Source organism: Exophiala dermatitidis (genome assembly GCF_000230625.1).
Source record: "Exophiala dermatitidis NIH/UT8656 unplaced genomic scaffold supercont1.4, whole genome shotgun sequence".
Lineage (NCBI taxonomy): Eukaryota > Fungi > Ascomycota > Eurotiomycetes > Chaetothyriales > Herpotrichiellaceae > Exophiala > Exophiala dermatitidis.
In genome coordinates this window covers 3,180,493-3,205,142 of record NW_008751649.1, presented here as the reverse complement: position 1 = coordinate 3,205,142, position 24,650 = coordinate 3,180,493, and the positions used below count along the sequence as shown (strand labels likewise).

General features: G+C 52.8%; 10 protein-coding genes across 11 annotated transcripts; 5 read left to right on the top strand and 5 right to left on the bottom strand.

The window, feature by feature from the left end:
• Positions 1 to 1,500: 1,500 nt before the first annotated feature.
• On the top strand, positions 1,501 to 5,196 carry HMPREF1120_05453 (WSC domain-containing protein). Its single transcript, XM_009159628.1, has 3 exons — positions 1,501 to 2,380; positions 2,435 to 3,901; positions 4,053 to 5,196. The coding sequence occupies exons 1-3, from the start codon at positions 2,212 to 2,214 to the stop codon at positions 5,021 to 5,023; spliced, it is 2,607 nt and encodes an 868-aa protein (XP_009157876.1). The 5' UTR covers positions 1,501 to 2,211; the 3' UTR covers positions 5,024 to 5,196.
• HMPREF1120_05452 (uncharacterized protein) lies at positions 5,084 to 6,808 on the bottom strand. The gene is made up of 2 exons (XM_009159627.1): positions 6,402 to 6,808; positions 5,084 to 6,350 (listed from the first exon to the last, which is right to left on the bottom strand). The coding sequence occupies exons 1-2, from the start codon at positions 6,474 to 6,476 to the stop codon at positions 5,160 to 5,162; spliced, it is 1,266 nt and encodes a 421-aa protein (XP_009157875.1). The 5' UTR covers positions 6,477 to 6,808; the 3' UTR covers positions 5,084 to 5,159.
• Positions 6,809 to 6,869: 61 nt separating this feature from the next.
• HMPREF1120_05451 (uncharacterized protein) lies at positions 6,870 to 9,993 on the top strand. Its single transcript, XM_009159626.1, has 6 exons — positions 6,870 to 7,469; positions 7,524 to 7,730; positions 7,785 to 7,856; positions 7,906 to 8,222; positions 8,314 to 8,419; positions 8,467 to 9,993. Exons 1-6 carry the CDS (start codon positions 7,319 to 7,321, stop codon positions 9,165 to 9,167), a joined length of 1,554 nt encoding a protein of 517 aa, XP_009157874.1. The 5' UTR covers positions 6,870 to 7,318; the 3' UTR covers positions 9,168 to 9,993.
• Positions 9,943 to 12,466, bottom strand: HMPREF1120_05450 (uncharacterized protein). Its single transcript, XM_009159625.1, has 3 exons — positions 12,232 to 12,466; positions 11,227 to 12,081; positions 9,943 to 10,953 (listed from the first exon to the last, which is right to left on the bottom strand). The coding sequence occupies exons 2-3, from the start codon at positions 11,600 to 11,602 to the stop codon at positions 9,974 to 9,976; spliced, it is 1,356 nt and encodes a 451-aa protein (XP_009157873.1). The 5' UTR covers positions 11,603 to 12,081; positions 12,232 to 12,466; the 3' UTR covers positions 9,943 to 9,973.
• HMPREF1120_05449 (uncharacterized protein) lies at positions 11,998 to 13,336 on the top strand. The gene is made up of 2 exons (XM_009159624.1): positions 11,998 to 12,191; positions 12,339 to 13,336. Exons 1-2 carry the CDS (start codon positions 12,124 to 12,126, stop codon positions 13,240 to 13,242), a joined length of 972 nt encoding a protein of 323 aa, XP_009157872.1. The 5' UTR covers positions 11,998 to 12,123; the 3' UTR covers positions 13,243 to 13,336.
• HMPREF1120_05448 (signal recognition particle receptor) lies at positions 13,126 to 15,788 on the bottom strand. Its single transcript, XM_009159623.1, has one exon. The coding sequence runs from the start codon at positions 15,468 to 15,470 to the stop codon at positions 13,503 to 13,505; it is 1,968 nt and encodes a 655-aa protein (XP_009157871.1). The 5' UTR covers positions 15,471 to 15,788; the 3' UTR covers positions 13,126 to 13,502.
• Positions 15,617 to 16,903, top strand: HMPREF1120_05447. Of its 2 annotated transcripts, XM_009159621.1 has the most exons (3): positions 15,617 to 15,995; positions 16,139 to 16,595; positions 16,699 to 16,903. In XM_009159621.1, exons 1-3 carry the CDS (start codon positions 15,967 to 15,969, stop codon positions 16,747 to 16,749), a joined length of 537 nt encoding a protein of 178 aa, XP_009157869.1. In that variant the 5' UTR covers positions 15,617 to 15,966; the 3' UTR covers positions 16,750 to 16,903. The 2 variants fall into 2 exon arrangements, with proteins under 2 accessions (XP_009157869.1, XP_009157870.1); XM_009159622.1 differs by having other exon boundaries at positions 15,617 to 16,595.
• HMPREF1120_05446 (short chain dehydrogenase/reductase) lies at positions 16,739 to 19,323 on the bottom strand. The gene is made up of 4 exons (XM_009159620.1): positions 18,302 to 19,323; positions 17,980 to 18,099; positions 17,666 to 17,887; positions 16,739 to 17,434 (listed from the first exon to the last, which is right to left on the bottom strand). Exons 1-4 carry the CDS (start codon positions 18,765 to 18,767, stop codon positions 17,127 to 17,129), a joined length of 1,116 nt encoding a protein of 371 aa, XP_009157868.1. The 5' UTR covers positions 18,768 to 19,323; the 3' UTR covers positions 16,739 to 17,126.
• A 275-nt stretch (positions 19,324 to 19,598) lies between these two features.
• On the top strand, positions 19,599 to 23,950 carry HMPREF1120_05445 (uncharacterized protein). Its single transcript, XM_009159619.1, has one exon. It carries the CDS (start codon positions 19,985 to 19,987, stop codon positions 21,941 to 21,943), a length of 1,959 nt encoding a protein of 652 aa, XP_009157867.1. The 5' UTR covers positions 19,599 to 19,984; the 3' UTR covers positions 21,944 to 23,950.
• HMPREF1120_05444 (uncharacterized protein) lies at positions 21,322 to 24,563 on the bottom strand. Its single transcript, XM_009159618.1, has 2 exons — positions 24,279 to 24,563; positions 21,322 to 24,222 (listed from the first exon to the last, which is right to left on the bottom strand). The coding sequence occupies exons 1-2, from the start codon at positions 24,416 to 24,418 to the stop codon at positions 22,035 to 22,037; spliced, it is 2,328 nt and encodes a 775-aa protein (XP_009157866.1). The 5' UTR covers positions 24,419 to 24,563; the 3' UTR covers positions 21,322 to 22,034.
• Positions 24,564 to 24,650: the final 87 nt, after the last annotated feature.

The window sequence follows — 24,650 nt, the reverse complement described above, 5'->3', positions numbered from 1 at the left end:
ATGGAGGATGATCTGCCGCAACCAGGCGCCGCGCAGGCCACAGAACAGCTCGAGATCAGGGATCAGGGGTCGGTGCACCATCGAGATTCCAGGAGCGAGCCGGGGCAGGGATGGTGCACACTACTGCAATAGTGTTCTGTTAGGGGCCACTCGGGCGGCATAGGTGCCTGCTAGTGCCTGTGAAAGTACAGCTAGACCCCCTAAACACCGACCCAGGTCCTCTTAGGGATCCACGCCTGCAACGGCGGCCACGGCTACTGCCAGTGCTGCTCTCACCTCTTCGCAACAATTTCAATACTGATGCTTTGGACATTTAAGAGCTCACTTATAAAAAGGAGGCCACCTTCTGGTACAGATCTTGAATAGCGAACCATGCATGTCTCCCCGTCATTGACCACAGCACGCCACGTCTTAAGCACAATTATCATGCCTACCACTATCACAATCACGCCGCAACTCCTGCAGCCCAACTTGAACTCCTCTTCAACGGTCGTGCATCAGGCCAGCGGAGCATGTCCACCGACATACATAATTCAGCCCAAATGGCCCTAAGATTGGTAGAAAAGTTGGCCTAACAACGCCAATCAACAGCCACCCTGGAAAATCATGGACTGCCTTGCAGTTTTTTCTCCTCGACTGCACCTCTGACTCGAGCGGACGGATTGTCTAGACCTTCCGCAATACTGCTGCCTGTGTAGACTGTCGACTTGGGCCGCGGGCAGGCGGAAGCAAGTTCTTCTCATGGTCAACGGATGTATACACGTATGCTCGCCCCTTGCTTTAAAAAGTGCGCAGTAGCACTGCCACAACTGCCCGCCCAGTCTGCCTGGTGGGAGCGTACAACTTGAGTCCTCAAGGTGATCACATCATCGTCTACAGTGCACCCCGGAGCAACCATAAATCCTCGCTGTGCTAAACTATCGATTGGCGTCGCGTCGGAGAATTATTGGATGGCAGAGTGATAGTTTACTGATAGCCCTGTATCCATGTCTTTCTTATCCTTGTTAATAAGGCGCTTGGGAGGTTCCTATCCGTGCCTGCCCCTCGCGATACTGAGGCAAGCGAGACAAGCACTACATTGTGCTGCAATGTACTGCCAGTCGCCATGCAGAACGAAGCGTCCAGGCAAGCGGGGAGGTGTTGCGTCAACACCATCTCGATCCATGTCCACGACATGGCATACACCACAGCAAAGCGTCGTCTCTGCTGCGGTAGAAACGAGAGAGAGCTGGGCTCGCCATGGAAGCCAGTCCTACCAGATACAGTGCTATTACTGTAATCATGGTAACTGACCTGGACTGCAGCTGTGGAAGCTCTTGTACAATATGTAGTATGTGTTCGTTGTGATCAAGGTTCGAGCTTGACGCGTCAACGCGAAACACGCGTCAGCAACGCGTTACACGCTAGAGCAAAGGCAGACAAGCCTCAAGTCGCTGTCATTGCTACCCGACTTGCATTCTTCAACCTCATCTCATTGTTCACCATCAGCTTCTAGACCCAAAGCAATCAAATCTCCCTCGCAAGTCCAAGTGCAGTGCTCTGGAATCGCCTCGAACCATACTTGTTATGACTGTGCTGATGGTAGTACGCCTGATGAACACCGCAGGAAGAAGCCTTGATCAGGAGCTCTATACAATACTGTACAGGTGAGCGCATCGAAGACGAGATCTTCTTACGCAATACTGGCAGTTGTCCAGCAAGTTGAAGAGATGTGCCCTTACTCCCCATCGTGTTCGAGTCCTAGGAGCCCAGCCCACAAAGACATTCTATTTTCTTTGTTTAGCCTCTGCCTTTCCTGCCACGTGCACACTACCATATCTCCCCCTCCAACGTTGTGCTTTGTTTGTTTTGGTGCCGCTGGCCTCTTGCGGCGTGCGACCTGCATTCCTACGGGATATACGCATGCTTCCTGTGATGGAGCCATCCCTCGATCCCTCTTTGATCGCTCGTTGCGGCAGATTACTCAATGTCCCATTCGTCCGCTCCGCTAGGTGCTTCTGTTTGTTGCAGCAAAGCACCCCTCGACATTCACCAATTGAAACCGTTTGGTTCGTCTGTCGTGGTACGCGTCCATCCCAAAGCAGCCGTTTCTTTTCTTTCATGGTGCTTTCTTTGCACAGAACCATGTCTCACTAGGTCGCCTTTACCCCGATTTTCTCTTCTTCCCTCAAATCGGCCGCTAGCTGTGCAAGTCTCCGTCAAGCCGCCAACATGAAGAACTTCCACGGCGCCGTTCTGGCAATTGTGTTCGCTTCGAGCTTTGGCAATGTCGACGCGTTCTGGCGTATGGTTTGCGGCACCGTTCAGGTAGGCAGGATTGATCCGATCATCTCCCCTGGCGGCATTTCGGGGCATTGTCACACCATTGCTGGACCCAACAGTATGTTTCGACCCCTTTGCAACAGAAGTAATCTATCTCGCTAACCAAGGCTAGACCTCAACACGACGTCAACCTTCGACAGTCTTCAGGCGTCCTACTGTACCTCGTGCAGCATTCAAAAGGACAAGAGTGCTTACTGGACTCCTCAACTGTACTACCGACACCGGAATGGCTCTTTCGAAGAAGTGCCCCACGACGGGACTGTCGTCTACTATCTGGACCGAGGAGTCGACGTTCCAAACATGGTCCCATTCCCACCAGGATTTCGAGTTCTTTCCGGAGACTCAGCCGCTCGATCCTATGACGCCTCAACACTGACTTACGGCAACAAGTCATATGGACCCCGACCGGTTGCCGACCGGACCAGTTTTGCCTGCCTAGACAGTAGCGGTCCCATGCCTGAAACGCCCGGCTTCAATGTGACCAAGTGCAGTTCGGGCCTCCGCGCACAGATTCATTTCCAAAGCTGCTGGGACGGGGTCAACCTGTACAAATCGGACCAAAGCCATGTGGCGTACCTGTCAGGCATGGACAACGGCATCTGTCCGCCGACGCACCCGAAACTGCTCCCGCATCTGTTCTTCGAAATCATCTACTCGGTCAACAGCGTCGACCAATCCGATGGGGGCATGTTTGTCTTTTCCAACGGAGACACGACCGGATACGGGTTCCACGGAGATTTCTTGAACGGCTGGGATCCACAAGTCCAAGCGGATGCGATCAAACAATGCATGGGCGCTGCAGCGACCAACGGCGGACAGATTGGTCTCTGTCCTCCTCTAGCGGCCTCGGTAGATCCGTTCTTCAGCCGCAACTGTCCTGAGCAACCACCTCTGGTGAACGAGACGGTGCACGGCATGCTCAAAGTCCTTCCTGGCTGCAACCCGCCCACCGGGGGACCTCTCCGGGCGGCTCAGAACACATGTCCCATCCAGCCGACCCTGAACTATATCCCCAACCAGGACTACAAGAATCGCTCCGTGGCCGTCCCTGGCGACAAGGTCGGTAGTTGGCAGTACATGGGCTGTTCGTTCGACACCGGCACGCCACGCCCCTTGGCCGGGCTGAGCTACAGCAACAACACGGCCATGACGATCGATTCATGCACCGCCTTTTGCAAGAAGAACGGCTATTTCCTGGCTGGGCTGGAATACTCGACTCAATGCTACTGCGCCAGCGCCATGTCGCAGCCCCTCCAAGACCCCGTCACCTGCGCCTCGCAATCCTACATGATCTGCAGCGGCGACAGCTTTCAATTCTGCGGCGGTCAAGGCCTGATGCAGATTTGGAATGATACCACCTACTCTGGCCCCGCCATCAAAGGTGTCCCCGTGGCCGGAAAGACCACCATGACTCTGCCCTCCGGCGGAAACGCCACTTACCAGGGCTGTTTTGCCGAAGCCAACGTCGGCAAGGCTTTGACCCCGTCCTACACCAGTGCCACCAACATGTCGCTGGAGAGCTGTGCCGCGTCGTGTCAGAAGGGTAACTATGCTTTGTTCGGTACCGAGTATAGTCAAGGTATGTATACATACACCCTCACCCTCACCACCACCCTCGGTCTTTGTTGCTTTCCACTCCTTTGTTTTTGTATCCCATTCCCAACTTGAGCATGAAGCCCCTCCTACTCCGCTGCCTTCGAACCACAAATCACTGACTCTGGTCTGTTTAGAATGCTACTGCGGCAACACCATCACCACAGCCCAAGTCGGCCAGGGGAACTGCTCGTCCTTTTGCACCGGCGACAAGACCGAGTTTTGCGGCGGCGGCTCTCGACTTTCCATCTGGTCCTTATCAGGCTACACAGCTGGTAGCGGTACTGGTACTGGTACTGGTACCGGAAGCGGCTCTGGAAGTTCAACCGCCTCCTCCTCACCAAGTAATACCGTCTCCGCCATCCCCGCCGCGACTTCAATCGCCTACATGAACTGCTACTCTGAAACACCAAGCTCTCCACGCGCGCTGTCCGCAGTCTTCAAATCCTCCGGATCAATGAGCATCGACCTGTGCGCACAGACGGCCCAGAGTCTAAACCTCCAATATTTCGGATTGGAATACTCGTCGCAATGTCTGGCCGGAAGCACCCTGGACCCGCGGTCTACGGTAATTGCCAGCTCGAAATGCAACATGGCCTGCGCGGGAAACAATAAACAAACATGCGGTGGATCCAGTGCCATTAGCTTGTACAACAATACCCAGTACGTCAAACCTTACAACCCGAACCCGGTCAGTGTCCCCAATCAGCCGGGGTCGCAGTATGGTTATGTGGGCTGTTACGCTGAACCGGCGGGTGCTCGCGCCTTGGGGTCGACGGCCACTTATGGCGCTTATACTACCACGTCGAATACCTTGACGGTCGAGGCCTGTGCTGCCCTATGCTTTGCAAAGGGATATCCGTGGATGGGCGTCGAGAATGGGAACCAGTGTTTCTGTAATGGGGCTGGCTTGATTAATGGCGCCGCAAAGTCTGCCGGTGGTGACGCCGACTGTGCCGTCACCTGTCTCGGCGATCCCAAGGAAAATTGTGGTGGCGTGGCAAAGTTGAACGTCTACCAGGTCAAGAGCGGTGCTGGCGGCGCAAAGTATGCCGGTGCAAGCAGGTCACTCGATCTGAAGAGAGGTTGGCGGTTCAAGACTTGGTAAGCCAATGCGAGGTATACTGGACCAGTTTGATATAAAGGAAACATGCAGTGGGCAGTGAAATGGGTGGGAAGCAAAGTCTATTCTGTAGATATCTAGCACTGGCAGTGAATCACACTTCCAACCCACGAGTTTCTGTCTAGAATGAAAATGACCTCTTTTTGGACACTCCCATACGCACGCTCGTCCTGCTCAAAACGCGCCCATTGCGTAGATGAGCGTCCACAGATCGTGTTTCTCGCCCATGTTGGTTCTTCATGCGAGCAGGCCTCCATCCGCGCAAGCTTTTGTTCACTGCAGGATCCTGTCGCGGAAACAGGACCTTTGCCCAGGCGAGAACATATTTGGCATTGTTCCCGAAAAACTCGCTGATGCGAAGTTCCGGGCGATCCTTTGTCTGCATGGCAATTGTTACGTTTCCATATAGGACCGGGGTCCCCTCGAGCCATATCTTCTTGCAGACTCGCAGAAATTGGGCCGATTTTCCGGGGCTCTCTGTGTAAGACCGAGTATCCAAAAGCCTTGACCAGTAAAGATCGTCAATCTCGGGACACTTGTCTGGAACGAGCTGTTTCAGCTTGGCATTGCGGAATACCAGGTCGTATCGACATAGAAAGAGGAGAACATGGCTATGATCGACGAACAGTTCGTGGTAGATCCGGTTCATGATCTCGGCAGGGTAATTGAGGAATCCCATTGGACCAGAGGTTCGAGATCGTTGGACGTGAGGGAACGGCTCCATGTCTGAAGTAAGTTCTAAAGACGGCATTTTCGACGCAGGGAAAGATAGTTGAGTGGGGGCGAGAACCGTCCAACAGGCAGATGGGCGAGTGCGGGAATATAGGCAACGCAGTAACCGATATAATGTCGAAGATGGGTTCAAATGGTACTCCAAAACGATAGTCCGTACTGAGATCGTTACGATGCAAATAATATGCGTCGAGGGTGAAGGATATTGCGCAGAGGGACTTTTATAGGATATTCCTTGCTCAACGTCAAAGGCAGGATCGACGGAGGACAAGGCATGCAGTGCAGTGAGAGACATCTGAGATTCGCATTCATGGCAAGAACCGATCTCTGCTTCGACAGGAGCGTGTTGTTGCCAATGCCATGTTGTAGTCGTAGAGTCGTTGCCCAAGGACTGGTGGTCCTGCTCATCATTTGCTCTTCGGCTTTGAAGCAGCCTTCCTCCTCCTTGCACGTTCAGATGCAAACACCATCTGGTGCTTGGCCTTTTTCTTGGAGACTCTGTGTTGTTTCTTGTCGGCTCGTGACTGTGACTTCGCCCGCTTCGTCTTGGCTCCTTGGGTGTCAACGTCCATGTCCACGTCTGGAAGTTCAATCAGCACCGACTAAACATATAGTGACTTGCAGTGCCTACCTTCACCACCCTCGTGGGGATATTGGTCCTCAGTCTCCTGCTCAGCCGACGTCTCAACTTCCATGACCTTGTCATCAGTTGGTCGAGGTTTTGCTGCTAGTTCCTGCAGCTTTGCAGAGAGTCTCGCGGTTCGGGCATCGTGGGCAGGACCAAACACTTTGGCACGTAAGTTGCGGTGGTTACGCTTGACGACTGAGGCTCTGGCTGACTTGGCCATGGCGAAACGAGGATTGACTCTTGTAGAGGCCCTTCGAGTAGATAGACTGAACTGCCTTGAGTCGACCCCGGCTGTGGTGTACTGTAATAGATAATGGTGTATGCCGGTGATTGTGTCCTTCTGCGGCGAAACGATAATTTGGGGGCATGATATTTGCTAGCGGCAGAATTTCCCTTCGCTTGGACTCGGCTGCGGAGCCATTATTCCTACAACTACTAGTATTTGGCGGTCCAGACAATATAATTCTCTAAGGCGGAGCACTCGGACCACCAGCCAGAATTTGCCGCATCTCGAACTTGAACCCCGGGCGGCGGACAGACAGACAGACACCCACTACTACCTGTACTACTACTACTAAACTGGCACTGCAGCGACCGATATCATTTGCCCTCGCTGCATGCAAATCGCATCAGTCACATCGCCGACGGGCAACCACTCACTCACCACTCACCACTTCCACGAACCAAGAACACTTTGATTCCGTCCTGCAGCCCAATTTGCACTCCCCGATCTCAACAACCTCTCCTCAACTTCACTCACCACCAGCCTATGCCGCGCAGCTGAAGGAAGAATCCCCCCGGGCAACCGCCGCCGCACCTTCACTGATAACCATGTCCGGGTATCACCGCTAACCCGCCCATTTTGTCGATTCCGCAATCGCACCTTTGATTGAATCTCCTGCTCGAGTACGCCTTCCACCATGGCGGGCTACGTGCAGGCGCAGGATCAGGTGCAGGCCATCGTGGCCTATATCAAGACATTGACTGTTGAGAAACTCAAGGCATTGCTACGGACTGAAGGCTTGCCTCTGTCGGGAGTGAAGAGCGAACTTCAGATACGAGCAATTGCACGTATGGATCTACCCCGACCACATCTTTGCGGCTCCCCGATCTAACCTTCGACAGACGTTGAAAAGCTGCGGAACGCGGGCGATCAGGCAGGCTTGAACCGCGTGCGCGGGATCGTTAGAGGCCTCCCGCCCGCCTACTCCAACACCTACCCTTCACCATACTCGAATCACACGCCAAACTCGTCCGCATCGCCTCAATTTGCTTCACCAAAACCTCATGCCCCGCCCTATGCAATGTCACCCAATTCCCCCTATGCGCCGAGTGAGTGTTGATCTGAACTGCGGAAGAAGAGCCGTATCTGACAAGGAGACACAGGTCGCATAGCATTTAAGAACTCGCCCTTCTACACAATCATCAAGCCGCTCACACAGACGCTCGAGTGCAAAGGTAGGGTTCAACTCTGCGTCCTTCATGATGCCCAACTGACTGGAAATAGCTCGAGAGACAACGCGGGATACGGCTCGGCTGACAGTGTCACTCACCCAGACGCTTGCAGAACAGCTTACAACAGACCCGACATGTCGAGTCATGGTGTTTTGTGCCGCAGAAGGGTTTCCAACTTTTACTCGCGAATACGACATTGCATTTCCCCATAACGTGGAGCTGAAGTGCAACTCAGAGGAGGTAAAGGCGAATCTACGGGGCCTCAAAAACAAACCGGGCTCCACCAGACCTGCCGACATCACTCATCTCATCAAAAAGCATGCGGCCTACCCAAATGTGGTGGAAATGGTCTATGCATTGACCCCGAAGGTGCGCCAGTATTGCATTGATTTCTGTTCCCTTGTTGTCCGATCTCTAAGTCGAGAATTATCATGCTAAATAGGGCAAATCTCCACAACAGAAGTACTTTTTGGTCGTCAATCTGGTGTCAAAGAAACCGATTGACACCATGGTCTCCGAAATCAGACATGGAAAGACCATCAGCAAAGAACAGATCTTACGTGATAGTATGTTGGACCCATTCCCTTTACAAGCTCTCTGCTAACCAAATCAGTGCGCACAAAGGCCGAGGACCCCGACATTGTGGCCACATCGAGTGTCCTTTCACTAAAAGATCCGGTGGCTTACACTCGGATAGTCACTCCTTGTCGGTCGATCGCGTGCAACCATAATCAATGTTTCGATGCAGCCTCATATCTCCAACTACAAGAACAGGCGCCTACTTGGACATGTCCAATCTGCAACAAACCTGCCCCATGGGAAAACTTGGCACTGGATCTATATGTTAATGACATATTGAACTCAACGCCACAGGACATAGATGCCGTTGCCGTGGAGCCCGATGGAAGATGGCATGTGCAGAAGGACGACGACGACCCAAATCGCAACGGGAACCCAACGCCCAGTGAGGAGGATGACGATGAAGATCTTGTTGTGATGTCAGGAAGGACAGAACACCGCCCGCTCAAGGTGGAAGCACTTACACCACATAGTGTGCGGACGCCACCACTTTCCTCTCGTGAGGAATCGACTGCACCATCTGCATCAAGACAAAATAAAAGACCGCGAGCCGACGTCATCGACCTGACCCTTAGCGATGATGATGAGCAACCGCCTCCCAAACAGTCCAGGCCAAGTGACACTTTGTCCAGCGCAAACGCATCACGGGCACGACCAGCAACCGAACGATATGGTTTTCAGATGCCGACGCATTCGTCTTCTCCCACACTGACGAGGTTTAACCCTTCGCTTTAATGTCTTTGTATGAGCATAGCAGTTTAGCGCGGCGTCTGGGGTCGATCGGGTTTGGTTCGGTTTGTGTGGCACATGGTATCGGGCATGATGGGATGGGTACCGGGTTGTCGATACAATATGGCGCATATGGGTTCGTGGCATGGCATTAGGCAGGGCGTGGAAATACATCAAACTTTCGACATGAGCATCGGAGCGGTGGTCTCTCAGGGACAAGCCATACGAAAGAAGGAAATACATCAGACTTCGAGATGAGCGTCTGATGGGCCGTGGTGTCTCAGAGGCCGACATCACATGAAATGAAGATGGGAATTGACCGTTTGTCTTTCGGGATGGACTGACTTCAACTTTTCTCAAGGAGACTGATGTGGAGACTGCCTAACGATTCGAAATGGAAATCGACCTGAATCGTCCGTATGGTCCTCAAGGTTACGAGGTACAGCGGCAGTAGTCAAGTTGAATGCTACAGTACATGATGCCTGAAACTGAAACCTGAAAGGCAGGCAGATTTTGCTCTTTGACATGCAGTGAACCTATTTACAGCATCTGCTTTGTTTGTTGCATACAGTGCAGTACCAGTAACCTTTCTCGATTTTTTGGGCTATATCCTTTGGCGATCCTTGTTGCCACATATGCACTGGCTGGCGCCGTTTGATATCTGAGAGTCCGAGTCGTCAATGCTACTGTACGTTGGTACTTACGGTATGCACATGCCATTTGGGATTGGCGAATGCAGACCGACTTTCGTCGGAGTAGTGGTCAGGACAGGACAGGACAATATAGTGTGTTTGTTTTTGTTATTATTATTATTATCTTCTAACCAAAACAGCCACAACACACCATCTCTTAGCCTGGTCTTTCGTCTCACCCTCCCGGACGGGCAGCCATGGCCTGCGAGCCCCATTGACGTCGATCTCGAATATTTCTGCAGCTCGTAATTGGCCTTGAACTTGTGTGAGTTCTGGGTCTTGGTCTCCGTCTTCTTCTGGAGGAGTTGGAGTCTCCGACTGTGTATCTATCCATTCACCGGTCGCGACTTCGAAAAAGTGCCGCACGATGCCGCGGCCGGTGTGGAAGCCGGCGATTACGAGGGCGCATGGTGTGCTAGAATCTGTCACTGCCACGGTTGAATATGCGTCTGTTGAAGGACTAGTAGAAGATGTGGTGGTGGTGGAGGTGGAGGTGGAGGTTGAGGTGGAGGTTGAGGTGGTCGGAGGATAAGTTGTGGAAGTTGACGGTTCACTTCGTAAATACCTCAAAACCGTCTTGACCAAATTCACATGTTGCGAAGGCATCCACAGACAATCAGCAATAATGATTTTGTCGTAGCTGTTGGGGCCTGGTTGGTCGGGTCCAAAAGCGGGTTTGCCGTAGGTGTTGGGGAGGTACATTTTGTGGGTGCCCCATGTGTAGCCGTAGACTTGGACTTGGGTTCGGTCTTGGACTTGGCCTTGGCCTTCTTTGACTTTTCGGTCTGGTGCAGAGATAGAGGTAGAATCGGTTATAGGCGTAGGTATAGATACTGAGGTTGATGGTGATACTGAGGTTGATTCATTTGGCTGATTTGGCTGGATGGTACTGGTACTGGTGGTGATATCATCAAGTGGGTTGGCGTTTGTGTTGGCATTGTCGTTGTCGGTTTTGGTTTGTTGCTGTCGTCGTTTCACGACATTGTCTCGAACATTCTGCTCAATCGCACCTGTGGTCAGGGCAGGCGAGGACGGATGATCGGTGATGGTGGTCACTGAAGCGCCTGATAGTGCGGAAACGATTGATGGAAGTGCGGTTCCTGTAGTCGTTGAAAAAGCACGTCAGCACAGAAGAATCGGAAACAGGAACGGAAACGGAAACGAAGTACAACTAATTTCACACAACCATTCTTGGAAGAAACCTTTTCTGTCTGAGGGGAGGGATGTCAGGGTAAGGTAGGGTATAACAGCATCACATCGCAAAGAACCACGATCCAAGTCTCTCTCCAAGGAAACATACATCATGGTAAGAGGTGTGGTGTTGGATTGTGTCGTGTTCCCCGTTTGGGCTCATTTTTCTTTTCATCACGTACCAGCGCCCAACTCGAGGACTCGATTCCCTCTTACATCCCAGTACTTTTTGTCCCAGAGAACCTGGTTCAGATCACTCGCGGAAGGATCATCATCGCGCTGCTGCTCTTGACTAGCCGTCTCAATTGCATCCGCCGCAATAACACCCGCATTCCACAGATAATGCGCAAACAGTTTCCTCCCTTCCTCGACGTCCGGGTGAGCAGGGATGCGGAGACTGATGGTTCCGAATCGGGGGGAATGGTAGGTCACACTGGATCCGGGAGTGCCGTGGCTGTTTTGCGTGTCGTCCGTGAACAGACTCGCCAGAGCAGAGGAGAAGATGTCTTCGGTTTCTGGTGTCGGGGGTGTGGGAACCGAGATGCGTGACGGGTACATTTTGCCAATCTGTTCAATTCATTTCATTCCATGTCCGTTTCAATCGGCTTCCTGTTCGATAATCTGTACTTGATATACGGGGGTGGTGACGGCACCGCATAGGTTCGTATTGCTGTGTGTTTTCTCAAGATGTACTCATCCTGTGGAGATCCTTGTGTGACATTGATAGACACATGAGGCATGGAAACTCGAGGGCAATCAGTGAGAATCCGGTCGACTGCCTAACAGGAACAGTGGTGCACAAAATCTCTCCGCGCGAGGCTGAGGCTGCGAGGCTGAACATGCATCGCGAGTGGAGTCGGATCTGAGATTAGATTAGACCGATCACCTCGATTAGATTAGATTAGACTGTATTTGAAGTTTCGTTCTTTTCGGTCAACGACCAGTGTCTGTCTGGGAGAGGGAGGCATCAGACCAACAGACTATCATCAAATTATACAGTTACTTTCCTTCGCTGTATGCAGCCTTCTTGACAGATCCTGTTCTCCCGCGCTTGTTAGCGTCCTGCAGGTCATCATAATATGTCTTCAACTTCGGCCCCGTCCCATCCAATCCATCTCGATCCCAGCGAGCTCGGAACAAAAGAATAGTAAGTTCGCCCTCGTTTGGTTTATTCTTGTTCCTCTTACCTTATTTCTCCCTTCTTTTCCATCTATCTGTTTCTGGAAAAAAAGAGCAGTCACAAATTATCTGCTGTGGTCCAATTTAACTTTTCCCTTTTTGACCAATTTACCAGTTGGGATAGATACTATCAGAACGATCTAGACAATGATGATGATGCTGACGATCCAAATACCGAGGACGACGACAATGACAACAACGATAATGGCAACGGCAACAGTCCTCCGGATCCATCCGAGCTAGAATCGTGGTTCGACGACGTCGGCGCCCCAGCAAAGACACTCGCCTTTCTGACATCTACGACATTTCCCCTTTCCCCGAATTACACCGGACCCACAAACTCAACAACCTCAACCTCAACTTCAACAGAACCGCAACAACAGGACCAAAGACGTCCAGCTCCTACAGTCCTAGACCTCGGCACCGGCAACGGCAGCGCCCTGTTCTCTCTTCGACTCGAAGGCGGATACACGGGGCCCATGGTCGGCGTCGACTATTCAAGCCAGAGTATTGAGTTGGCGAGGAAATTGGCGAGACAATACTTTTCCTCCTCGTCGTCAGCAACAGCATCAGTTTCAGCAAATATCTCATTCCACGTCCTCGATTTAATAACCGACGACCCCACAACGCAGTCATGGTGGCCAGTTTCTTCTCACGGATTCGACTTGGTACTGGATAAGGGCACGTTTGATGCCATTTCTTTGTCGTCGGCGACGGTTCAAGTGCCGACGGACCCAACATATTCTCATTCTACCACCACCACTGAACGCCGCGTCTGCGAACTCTACCCATCGAAAGTTCTTTCCATGGTCAAGCCGGGCGGATTCTTGTTGGTGACGAGCTGTAACTGGACGGAAGACGAGGTGGTGGCTTGGTTTACTGGTCCTACTGCTACGGGGAGTGACGACAGCAAAGGACGGTTCGAAGTCTACGATACCATCAAGTATCCCGTCTTTGAGTTTGGAGGCCAGAAAGGCCAGGGGGTGGCGAGTGTGTGTTTTAGAAAAGTGATCTCGTAGTGTACTTGTAGTTGAAGACCTATTTTCCTCTTTAGACATCGTCTCTTTAGACATCGTCTTTTTTGGTTCGTCTCGTTTAGGAGCCTTAGAGCCGGCTGGCCGGCATTTCACTCAAACAAGAGACAGACGAGGCTTCGCCAGGTCATTCTTGAGACATGCGGCATGCCTACCAGCCCACTTCGGGAAATGACCAACCAACACGATATCCGAATCGTCTCAAACTAAACAGTCCTTACTAACTCGTCAACTTGTTCGTAGCCCTAACTCATCAACATGTTCACAGCCCATGGCACCGATAACTGTCTAAGATCTCCATAGTGCTGACCCACGCCAATAAACTGCACGGGCACAGAAGTGGCATGGACCAAACTGATCATGGTCCCAATACCCGAACCCACGGTATCTATCTTGGACACGATGAAGCCGTCGAGTTTGCGGTTCTTTCCCAATGCTTTTGTGAAGTTCTGCGCCTGCCCCACCGAATCATTGCCGACCAAGGCCTCTGCCACTTGCAAAATCAGGTCCGGTTTCGCGAGGTCGACCAGTTTCTCCAGTGACGCCATGAGTTGCGTGTTGGTGTGCGCTCTCCCCGCGGTGTCGATCAGCACGACCTGGTAATCATTGGCCGAGGCGAACGCAACGGCATCTTTGGCCACGTTGGCTGCATCTTTCCCGTACCCACGTTCGTAAATATCAACAGCACCCAGGTTCTCCCGAGCCGTCAGCTCCTTCAGATTGCGCACATGGACGTTCAACTGTTCCACCGCGCCTGACCTAAATGTATCGCCCGCCGCAATGAGGACGCGATAGTTGTTCTGCAGCAAAAAATAGCAGAGTTTGGAAAGGTTGGTCGACTTGCCGACACCATTGACTCCGAGAATGGTGATGACAAAAGGGCGCGGTTTGGCTTTGACTCCCGAGGGCTTTGTAATGGTTTCGATCTGCTGAAGAAGGTCCAAGGACGACTTGGGGGTCAATATCCGCTTTAATGCCGTCTCCAGGGCCGGCCGCAAGGCCGTGTCAATCGACTCGAAGGCTCCTGTCCGTTTCCCAACCATTTCCTCTTCGACCACTTGACATATCCGAACTGCGGCGTCACGGGCCACATTCTTGTTGATGAGGTGCTCCTCCATCGACTTCAGCGGCTTCTCCAAGTCTTGTTTGGTCAGCGTTTTCCCACCGACAATGTTTCTGAAATACCCCGAGATCGCTCCAAGCTTGGTCGTGGCACCACTTCCGTTGGCCGTCTCGGCCTTGCTCGAGTCTGCCGACTTTAGAATATTCGTGACTTCATCTCCCAGGTCCTTTAGGACAAATTGCCCCTGCTTGTTTTTCGTGCCCCAGCTTTCTTGGCTAATTGCCTCTGGCGGTGGAGATCTGAGACCAACATCGCCGGTCGCGTCAGAGTCCATGGCGGAATAGTCAAGGTTTGTGCCGTCCGCCTCATCGGCCATTCCGTCCGGACCCCATACTCGTCCCTTTTTGGCGGCTTTTTGCGGTGTCCTGGTTCTCGAAGTCTCATCTCCAGAAGCAGGAGCGTTTGTAGCTGCGGCATGCGCCGACTTTCTTGCCCTGCGCGATCCACGACTTGCCGGTCTTGCCTTTTCTGCTAGTAGGTGTCCTGGCAGAGGCGTGGTCGGGCGGGATGGGTCGGGCGACTGAGCAGGACTCTCCTGTCGGGAATCCGCACCGACCACCGGCACAGCTCGCGGCTGTGCCTGGAGAAGCTGAGGCATTTCCGGCGGTGGGGGACCTCCAGTGTCCGCCTCTTCTGCACTAGTCTTCTTTTCCTCCTGCACTTCCACACGAGGGGCTTCGGTGCTGACCGCTCCGCCCGTGCTTTGGTCCAGTCGACGCAGCTCTTCATCGAAATATTTGTCAAAGGGATATTTCAATACCGCATAGTCTAGTTCCTCCAACTGGCCCCGATATACCTCCACGAATATGGTTCGGACGTCGTCGAGTAGCTTGTCGACCCACGTGAGATGCAGGAGAGATTGGTACACGGCCACAAACATGAGGCCCAGGTCCTTGACGAGAGCATATTTCAATGTGTATTTGTCGTGCTTGTATGCAGGATGTCCGGAAGTCGTTGATGAGAGTCGAACTTTCTCCTCAATAAAGACGTCGTTGATCAGAGAGTTGACTGCGGTCGCCCCAACTTTTGAACTTGATCTGGACCACAGCACCACGCCGGAGGTGGTCAGGATTTCGAAGGCGTCCAGCATTTTGAAAGCGCTGACGTTCTTTAAAAAGACCTAGTCGCGCTGACAGTCTTAGAGGGATGCGCAGGGTAACGTAGCGTTTATCTCGTTCACAACTGGGACTTTTGACACGATTTCGACATGCGGGCAGCGAGCGACTTGACGTCGAACTTGAGAATATATTTTCCATTCGGCGCTTTGTACTCCGCCATATTTGGCCGAGACCGGCGCTACGGAGGACTACTTCAGCGGTACCATGGGACAACACCAGATCCAGTGGGACGAAGAGAACTGTAATTCGCACGCATGTACAGTATATTGGTGGCTCTGCGAGAGAAGCGCGTGTATTACACTGATTAGGTAAGCCTTGCAAGGGAGTTTCATGTTCTATACCGAGCTTATCTACTCCATCACCATTCTGTGGTCATGCCCGCCCTCAGCCCCGTCACTGATCTCCGCATCGAGTGATGACTATGCCTCGGCGGCGTCTCAAAAGTGAAGACCTAGGCAGTCCCTGGGCATGGAGGGGCTGTCTTCCTCCTTTATAAAGTTAAGTTCCAAGTCTCCGTCGATGGTGGCTGAGTGTACCTACATACTGCACCCGATTACTCTACACACATCAGATCTCCATACTAAATAAAATATATCTGGCACACACTCTAAGACTACCTACCTAACCTGGTACTCACCAGCATGACGAACGTCTTCGAAAAGCATCGCGACAAGCTCGCCGGAGTATGGACCCTAATCTCCTGGGAAATGTACGACTCGGAAGGACCTGAGGGCAAGCTCGTCTCCCGTCCACACGGCGACAAACCCCTAGGCAAAGTGGTCATTTCCCAATCAGGGTATCTATCCGCCATTCTCGTTACGCCATCATGCTTAACGCCGCCACTGCCATCCGATGACTGGAGCCAGGCTTCGAACGAGGATGTATTGCGGATTGGGCGGAATTTGACCACATATGCCGGGCCGATGGAAGTTCACGAAAGGGACAACAACTCAGGAGAATTGCTCTGGCATACGACTGTCGAGATTGCCCACAATCCAAACTGGATTGGCAAGCACCAGACCAGGTTGGCACGGTATAGCGAGGAGGGTGGTGTCTTGTACATGACGCTTCGGCCTGTTAAGCCGTATGTCCACAAGGTCTGTTTTGTTCCCTTCCTTCCGCTGTTGTGCTGGGCTGTTGCAGTACTCTCTAAAGCCTGGTTTGGGCCGGCACTAATGTCATATCTAATGCCTCCTGTAGGATGGAACCAAGACGTGGGGAGTGCTCAAATGGAAGAAAGTTGGGCCGTAGGGTCAAACTAGTGGTTATTACCAGGGTGGGTGATGATGATGATATTCCAGGAATCCTCCCTGCACGGGGTGGATAGACGAGATGTTTCGAAAGCATCTGGAATGACTGTATGTATAGCTGGCGAGATGGATGGCGATCAAACAAATATGCTTCATTTTCTGTTTTCATTTCCCGTCCTTCATCGCTATAAAGCAAAGTCATTCTGCCCAATCGTCATGACTTTCAGGGGTGTAGTCCTACACCTTCGCCTGACCATATGGTTGCTCGTATGGGTCAACTTATTGACCACACCCGCGAGCCGGCGCTCGATTCCTGCCTTCCACCTCCCGCATTCCAGTTTCTCGATTCCATTTCGGACCAGACGCGTACTCCGGAACTTAGAAGAGCAGCCGCGACCTTTTGTTGGCCCAATACATTATCACATCTTGGGCCCAAATGGGCAGAGCGCGCAAACCAGTCCTGTGCTTCTCGCTTCGAGGAACAAAAACCTGTCCACTCCGTGCGGCCAGGACCTGCTCGACCACCGCGTCACTGACGTTGGTTGCGGGATCGAGGCGCACGCCCATGTTGGTCAGGTGTTCTTCGTAAGGTTTCACAATGCCTGTTTTGTGCCAGGAGGGGTGGACGCAGGTGGTCTGGATGCAGTTCCCGTTGGGATATGCAGAGCGAAGTTCGGCTCGGAGACCTAGTAAAGAAAGGACGGTTGTTAGACTTGATCCCTTTCTAAATCGGAAGGTGAAGTCACGCTGATGTCTGGATCACTTGCAGCCCGGCGGTCTGGACGAACAGAGAAACAACAGAGGGGTGATGTGACACGATACTGAGGCTCTAGTCTTCCAAACTGAGAAGACGGAGGATTGGGACGTGTAATCAAGGTCACTGGAATACTGCTAAATGGATATGTCAATCCACTCACCTTCGTGGAGAAACAGCGCCCCGACCTTGGTGCAGCAATAATCCACAAGGCCAGGCGCGGCGTAGAAACTGGCCATGGAGGCTATAGTAACAATATGACCTTTGCGTGCCTCAAGCATGCCAGGAAGAAACTCCTTGATCAGGACAAAATGCGACGCGAGGTTGACTTTGAAAATCCTGTCGGTCAACTTGGCCGAGCTGTTGATCACGGTCGTGCCGCTTCCTGGACAGGGATCGCAATGTGTTAGCTGACTGACTTGCCGACATCTGTGGTCTGTAGCCTTGCGAATTTGCGATGCATCACTCCTCACTCACCAACGCCGGCGTTGTTGATTAGCACACTAGGGTGGCCATGCTCTTTGCGAATTGTTTCTGCGGTGGCCTCGATCGCAGCAAAGTCTGTAAGGTCGACTTTGTAGTAGGACACGCCGGGAACTAGAAATACAGTTCGGTAAGTTTGGTTTTCCACTGAAAAGGTCAAGAGAGAAAATGGGATTCACGAAATGCAAACGGTAGAAATAGCGTCGATAATCTAAAATGGACAGCCCAAACTCGAGACCATGCCTTTGTACACTGCTCTTGAGACGCTTCACAGCCCTGATTCCGACCATGGCATATAAGAAACAATCTGACGTACTTATCTCGAGGTCCTCCGGTACAGGGGCGATGTCGAGGATAGCCACACGAGCGTGTCGGGAGAAACTCTTGACCATTTCATAGCCGAACCCGCTGCATCCTCCGGTGACGACGATGAGTTCGCTTTTCTGCGTGTCTCCAAACTTGAAAGGCTCTCCTGGCTTCTTCAAGTGCCAATGGTTCAACGCCAGTCTGTTCAGGCCATCATTCAGCCTGCTCGCGACACCAACTGCGAGTAGGATCTTGAGCGAGCGGACAATCTTGCCAATGGCATCGTTGGAGATTCCACGGTCTCGTAACAACTTGAGTAGCCGTTGCCGATACTGCTCGGGTGCTCGTGTGAGGGCGAAGAGTAATGACCCAGTCAGCAATGGTTCGGCGACCGCATAGCGCAGCAGCACGACGGGGAGCGCGAGAGTGGTGCTAAGGACGCGGTTCGCGCGCTCGAGCGGCCCAGGTGTCGCCATCTACGCTCTTGAAAGTACGTCCCAGGTCCTGCAGGTAAGGCAGCACGTTGGAAATGAGGTACACTGTTTGATATTGTTGCAATCAGCAGAACAGCTTTGCCAGACTATGGACGTTAACTTGAAGTAAGCCGACCGAGCAATGCCTCGGTGTTGGAGGTGTAGTATGTACTACTAGTGGCACCACATGTTGTCTGCGGAGTAACAAGCTTTCTCCCACATGAAAGCGTAATGTGACGCGGGCGCTTGCTCCTCTGGAACAGGCAAACTGTCAGCGAACTGACAGGGGATGAGCGGAGGATGCGTTTTGAGGAGCTGCCGGTGCATCGTGAGACATCCATGTGAGGGAGGGGGACGCGATTTGAGATTGGCTGTATTGCTGTCCGAAACTTGAAGACCACTTTGACCCCCGGTCAGGTGGGGTCAGCCTCGTCTCTGTAGGGTCGTCTGTCTCAACCATATATGGAGATCTTGAGGCACTTCAAGACTTAAACTGGTACTTCCAGTCGGTCTACCTGAGATGAAGTTTCGATATTACTATTCGAATCGTGGATGTGCAGTAGAATGGGCTGAAGAGCCGTGCTTCTGGTACTACAAGTGGAGGAGTCGTGGCGGAGTCGTGCAGTGGGGTTTACGATTGCTCCCGGGTAGTGGGACCAATCGCAAGGGAGCGGTTCTTCATACCTTACGTGATGCACAAGTTATTTTTTGCAAGCGCCAAAAATTGACCGTCAAATTCGTCACAGATTGTGAATGAATCCGCCTATGGCCCGCGTGGCACAATTGGTCAGCGCGTGAGACTTTTATGATAAAATAATCTCAAGGTTGAGAGTTCGAGCCTCTCCGCGGGCGATTAGCTTTTTGGCCTTTTGTCTTTTTGTCCAAGCTATTATTTCTTTCTGAATCAGAGCCTGTGTCTTCCGCTTGTCGTGTTGCACACGGGCATGTTATTTTTGTTTCGGGAGAAATCGTGGTTGCCGACGCCAAGGAAGGTTGCCCTCTAACCATTCAGCCTTGCTGCTACTGCAAGGACAAATATAGGTAGGTCCAAAGGCTGAATTTGAACGGCAAGACTCCTAGGGCTGGGCTGTCTCCTTCCAGCTCACTTGGATTGCATACCTATGTGAAAAGCCACGACTGGAGGAGGCTTCTGCATCTGCAACAAACATGGACTGAACGAGGACCGTGTTCAGAAACTCGAGCCTACTGCCAGTCTAGGCATGACACTGAAGTCGGAAGCCGGCCACTGGTGCACCGGCCCAGAGTACCAACAAGACTGCCCATGGCTGACCGGAGATAAATTCATGCAAGTCACCGACCTGCTGCTGGAAAACCCGAACTTGAACTCGACGCATCTCTTCCGTGCCGACATACTCTATGACAGTGCCGGGATCCTGCAGACCGTGCATGACCGAGAACGGCAATGCGGGTTCACGAACGGAGAGTCTGAGTCTCTCGATGCGGAGAGTGCACATGAATATGAAGTTGTTCAAGTCGACGTCGGCGTCGACATCGATGCACAGGCTCCCAAGCTGGAGGGAGCCATCCTGAAGCGAAGGGTGTTGAGGAGACTCATCCCGCGCAAACCGCAACTCGACCGCGCCCTCGACCAATGGTGCCATATCTACCATCGTCACCAGCGACTGGCAGAATCAGGGGCTGGAGACGAAGCGGAGAAGCGACACTCGGTGGCCACTGCCAGGAGCGACATTATTGTCGTCTATATGCCTCTAGTCGACTCTGAGGCCGACATGCCATGGTACCATCCACCAGTCCAGACCCTGGCATATTTCTACCAGCACACCGGCACCGGTACCGACAACAATGCAACGCTTTCAGTGCATTTCCTGCCTTTCAAGTCCTCAAGAACAGACACAAACACAAACTCTGGCCCGACTCCTACTGCTGATTCCCTACCCCCACGCTTACACCGCACATTCATATCACTGCTTCGCACATTTCTTCGACTCGCAAAGAACCCAGCGCCCGAAAAGCACGGTCCCAAACCCGAACCCGATGGGAGCGTCTCCGTTTCCATCCCCCTCTCCGCAGTAGACGCATCTCTAGCACCCTCAGCACTCAAAGACACCATACTGCCACAACACGTGGTTCAAAACACATACACACGGTTAAAGCAAGAGTATGCTCCAGACCTGATATCCCGATGGGTCGAAAGCACTGAGCCGTCCAAGCATGTCTTCGAAGACTTGTCCATCGCCGCCTTTGTCATTGAGCTCTGGAAGCAGATGTACCCTGACTCTGCAAAATTTCCGGGCTTCGTCGACCTTGCATGCGGCAACGGCGTGCTGACATATATTCTCATCAAAGAGGGCTACCGGGGCCGCGGATTTGACGCCCGTAAACGCAAGACGTGGCAGGTTTTGGGTATCGACGAGTTCTTGGACGAAATGATTTGTGTTCCGCAGCCGTTTCTCGACCAGTACCACTATTACATTACAGCCACCAACACCAACGACAACGGCAGCGACAGCACCGCCGACTTGCTCAGCAATACCAAAGTCCACAACGGCATCTTTGAGCCTGGTAAATTCATCATCTCTAATCATGCCGACGAACTCACGCCCTGGACACCCCTCCTGGCGGCCCTGTCAGACCCTCAAAACCCGCTTCCTTTCTTGTCTATTCCGTGCTGCTCGCATGCTTTTAGTGGGGCGAAACATCGGTATTGGCCTAGCGAAATCAGACCGGGACCATCAACGCAATTACCGAACGATGGTGACGCTGAGCCCCAACCCGAAACAGGCGATCTAAAAGCCTTAAGAGCCGCCAAAGTCAAAGCCGCAAATCATACAGATGACAAGTCAATGTATGCGTGTCTGACACGGAAGACTGTCGCGTTGGCTGAGGAGGTTGGCTTTCAAGTCGAGTTGACTTTGATGAGAATCCCAAGTACCAGAAACATCGGCATTGTGGGCAACAGACGAAGAGCGGCCGCCGCCACAACACCAACCCCGTCTTCGTCATCAGAAACCAGTAATTCTAATGCCAATGCTCTACGGAGCAAAATCAGTGCCTTGTTGGAGCGCGAATGTGCCATGTCCGGCGGCGTAGGGGAGGCCGCCAAGACGTGGATCGAAAGGGCGCAAAAGCTTCAGGGCGGCGTGGGACGTGGAAAGGTCAATCTACGAGGGCAGCCTCAGCCTGCTGCTGTCGATTGAAACGTTTTCAGCTCGTCTTTCAGGCCAGATTTTGCCGGTCTGATGCTATTTCTATCTAATCAATCGACCACCCACTGGCATTCAAAACTCCTTATGAACTACGACTCCTGGACAAACTCCGGGAAGCAGGCCGACTCGCATCATCATCATCATCGTCCTCCTCTTCCGCATTGGGCAATGCAACATTGAACACGGATTCCGCCCACTCGGCAAACGTGTCACTGTCCCAAACGGCATCTTCGGGACTCTTGCCCTTGCGCGAGATCTGGCTGGCTCCGTTGACCTTGCCATTGGCGCCTGGAGCCGATCGACTCGTGTAACTGTCAAAGAAGGTCTCATAGATTTGCAGGACTTGATCTTCCACCGCGGCCACGAGCGTTTCGCGAGTCCGCATGTCGTCGAGGTACTGCTCCAGCTTGGCTCGAAGGATAGGCACCTCCTTCTCAATATGCTTGCGGGTCGCGGAGACGGCGTCGCCAAGGGCAGCACTGTTCTTCGAATTCTTGGCCTTGTCCACGTCCTTGGGTAGATTCTTGGTCATGGCCGCAGCGAAGCCGGCCGTGAAGTCGTTGATCACGGTCCGCAGGCGCCCGTCCAACTCGACTTTGGCGTCCAGCATGTTCTCGACCACTCGGGGAAGGAGGCCGCCTGTGCTGAAGAGCTTCATCCAGCTTCGAGGATTGAATAATCCGCCCCGCTCGCGGATCTCGTAGAAGGTGCTTGCCACACCGGAAAAGTCAAAGGACACGTCGGGCGTGACATATTCAATGTCAAACGCGACAATCTGAGACTTCAGCAAGAGCAGATGTCGCAAGAGAAACAGCTGGCCATCGGCCTGGGAGGATCGAGAGCAGATTTGCGTCGATGCGTGAACCAGAGATACTGTGGTCTGGTGAACAATCTGGTGCGCCAGATCATCGAAGACGGATGAATTGACCAGCCTATAAATCCTGGACAAGAGGCGTACCGCTTTCGACAGTGTCGGGTAGCAGTTCTGTAGCGCGATGCGGCGGGAGGCCATCGTCCATGAAAAGGATCCTTCTTCTCCCGAGTCTTCATCCACAATCTCCGGTGTCTTGGGAAGTGGTGTTAGTGGTTCACTGTTCTTCCGGCGGCCAGACAACTGCGTAGCCGAGGTTGGGGGTCTGGAAATGAGCCTGGGATAGTCCAGATCTTCGGGTTTGGGCTTGAAAAGTTCAATCTCTTCACGCAAGATGGCCTGGGCACGAAAGACCAGTCTCGTTTGCGCATCTTCCAATGCCGGCTGGATAAGGGCGGAAAAGTCTAGCTGGTTCAAGTCTGCTGGCCCGTCGTCCTCCTCGTCATGGAGATACCTGGTCTGCAGCAGCGTCACTAGCGAACAAAGTTTGGACAACTTGTTTTCGTGGATAATCCGGGGCCGTAAATGGTCATAAAGTGGCTCGCATACCGACTCCAGGAAATCATAAAGCCCCCTGTAGCCGTGGAACCATTCCGACCAGAGCTCAAACTCGTCAAGACAGACCCCTCGAACATAGCTGATGCTAGTGCGCGCAAACTGCACAAGGTCCTTGGAACTAGGTGCCTGGCTGATTTCGGCCAGGCGCTTCCGCACAATCGGTAGGATGAGCCTTGCTCGACATGATGCGAAAGTCGTGTGCAATTCGGTCATCAAACTCTGGTACTCGCCTTCCGTGTCTGGGTCCGCATCTGCCGGAGGGTTTGCGCGTTTCTGGATCTCCAAGCCCAATTCCTTCATTTCAGCTGCACCAACCCGAAATTTCGCATACAGTAAAGCCGACATGGTGGTGTCGTTAAGCTGCTTGGCTGCAATCCTGCCGGCCACCTCGCTCGTCACTTCCCTCACTTCGGCCATGAAGGTGTTCCGCACCAGCGTCAGAGCCCGTGTAAGCAGTAGCCTGTATCGTGACCGGTAGGTCTCGGCCTCTTTATGGTTCGGATGCGTTTGCATGTAGTCAATACACTCGTCCAGCGTGATGAGCATATCCGAGAAATCCTTGCTCCTGACAAACGTCCCAGCACCAGGGGAGTTGAGACGTCGGGTAATCCATTCCAGCGGTTCATAGTAGCGCAGATTCTCGGCAATATCTTGCGCAATGGCGTCGTCACGGCGCTGCTCCTCAAGTATATGTGCTGACTGTCTCTGGAAGGCCTTTGTCTGCGCATCGATGGCTTTGAAGGATGCCGAGATGTCGGACAGCTCATCCAATGTCGCAGCGGTGTCGGCAAGTAGGGTGTCTAGCTGGCTTCGTGCGGCGTCCAGTTGGTCAAGGTATTGTCTACAGCGTGGTTAGCAACGCGGCGGAACACAGGTGTTCCAGTAGTTCAAACGTACTGATACTCATCCAGACTGGCATCCAACAGGGCATCATCCAGGTCAGTAGACAGTTTGAAGAGATCAAGCTCTGTCTCTACTTCTTGGAGTCGTGCTAAGGTGGCATCTCGGTCGGCTTGGGCGGAGTCTTCCGCGGCCATGGCGCCGACGATCTCGGTCAATCGTGCTGCTTGGAGTACTGCAACTGACCTAGCACGGCCATAGGTGCACAAGTCTCTTCGAAATCTGGTGGTTCGCTGCTAACGGGCGGTTGACCCGCGGATGAACAGTGAGCGGGTTGTCGAGGGGACGAAGTGTAGTAGTATACGTACCACATTTGCTGTGTTTGTACATTGAAACCATTCCGCCAATCAGAACGTTGGCGATACCAGA

Coding starts and splice junctions, on each gene's coding strand:
- HMPREF1120_05452 (XM_009159627.1), bottom strand. CDS start 6,476: ATGACAAGGTCATGGAAGTTGAGACGTCGGCTGAGCAGGAGACTGAGG. Junction 6,351..6,401: donor TCCCCACGAGGGTGGTGAAG/GTAGGCACTGCA, acceptor TTGAACTTCCAG/ACGTGGACATGGACGTTGAC.
- HMPREF1120_05445 (XM_009159619.1), top strand. CDS start 19,985: ATGACACTGAAGTCGGAAGCCGGCCACTGGTGCACCGGCCCAGAGTAC.
- HMPREF1120_05447 (XM_009159621.1), top strand. CDS start 15,967: ATGGAGGGGCTGTCTTCCTCCTTTATAAA. Junction 15,996..16,138: donor CTGTCTTCCTCCTTTATAAA/GTTAAGTTCCAA, acceptor GGTACTCACCAG/CATGACGAACGTCTTCGAAA. Junction 16,596..16,698: donor TTAAGCCGTATGTCCACAAG/GTCTGTTTTGTT, acceptor TGCCTCCTGTAG/GATGGAACCAAGACGTGGGG.
- HMPREF1120_05446 (XM_009159620.1), bottom strand. CDS start 18,767: ATGGCGACACCTGGGCCGCTCGAGCGCGCGAACCGCGTCCTTAGCACC. Junction 17,888..17,979: donor AATCAACAACGCCGGCGTTG/GTGAGTGAGGAG, acceptor ATCCCTGTCCAG/GAAGCGGCACGACCGTGATC. Junction 17,435..17,665: donor GGCGCTGTTTCTCCACGAAG/GTGAGTGGATTG, acceptor TTTCTTTACTAG/GTCTCCGAGCCGAACTTCGC.
- HMPREF1120_05449 (XM_009159624.1), top strand. CDS start 12,124: ATGTCTTCAACTTCGGCCCCGTCCCATCCAATCCATCTCGATCCCAGC. Junction 12,192..12,338: donor GAGCTCGGAACAAAAGAATA/GTAAGTTCGCCC, acceptor CCAATTTACCAG/TTGGGATAGATACTATCAGA.
- HMPREF1120_05448 (XM_009159623.1), bottom strand. CDS start 15,470: ATGCTGGACGCCTTCGAAATCCTGACCACCTCCGGCGTGGTGCTGTGG.
- HMPREF1120_05450 (XM_009159625.1), bottom strand. CDS start 11,602: ATGTACCCGTCACGCATCTCGGTTCCCACACCCCCGACACCAGAAACC. Junction 10,954..11,226: donor AGTCCTCGAGTTGGGCGCTG/GTACGTGATGAA, acceptor CAACGACTACAG/GAACCGCACTTCCATCAATC.
- HMPREF1120_05451 (XM_009159626.1), top strand. CDS start 7,319: ATGGCGGGCTACGTGCAGGCGCAGGATCAGGTGCAGGCCATCGTGGCC. Junction 7,470..7,523: donor TCAGATACGAGCAATTGCAC/GTATGGATCTAC, acceptor AACCTTCGACAG/ACGTTGAAAAGCTGCGGAAC. Junction 8,223..8,313: donor TCTATGCATTGACCCCGAAG/GTGCGCCAGTAT, acceptor TCTCCACAACAG/AAGTACTTTTTGGTCGTCAA.
- HMPREF1120_05444 (XM_009159618.1), bottom strand. CDS start 24,418: ATGGCCGCGGAAGACTCCGCCCAAGCCGACCGAGATGCCACCTTAGCA. Junction 24,223..24,278: donor GCCAGTCTGGATGAGTATCA/GTACGTTTGAAC, acceptor ACCACGCTGTAG/ACAATACCTTGACCAACTGG.
- HMPREF1120_05453 (XM_009159628.1), top strand. CDS start 2,212: ATGAAGAACTTCCACGGCGCCGTTCTGGCAATTGTGTTCGCTTCGAGC. Junction 2,381..2,434: donor CACCATTGCTGGACCCAACA/GTATGTTTCGAC, acceptor AACCAAGGCTAG/ACCTCAACACGACGTCAACC. Junction 3,902..4,052: donor CGGTACCGAGTATAGTCAAG/GTATGTATACAT, acceptor TGGTCTGTTTAG/AATGCTACTGCGGCAACACC.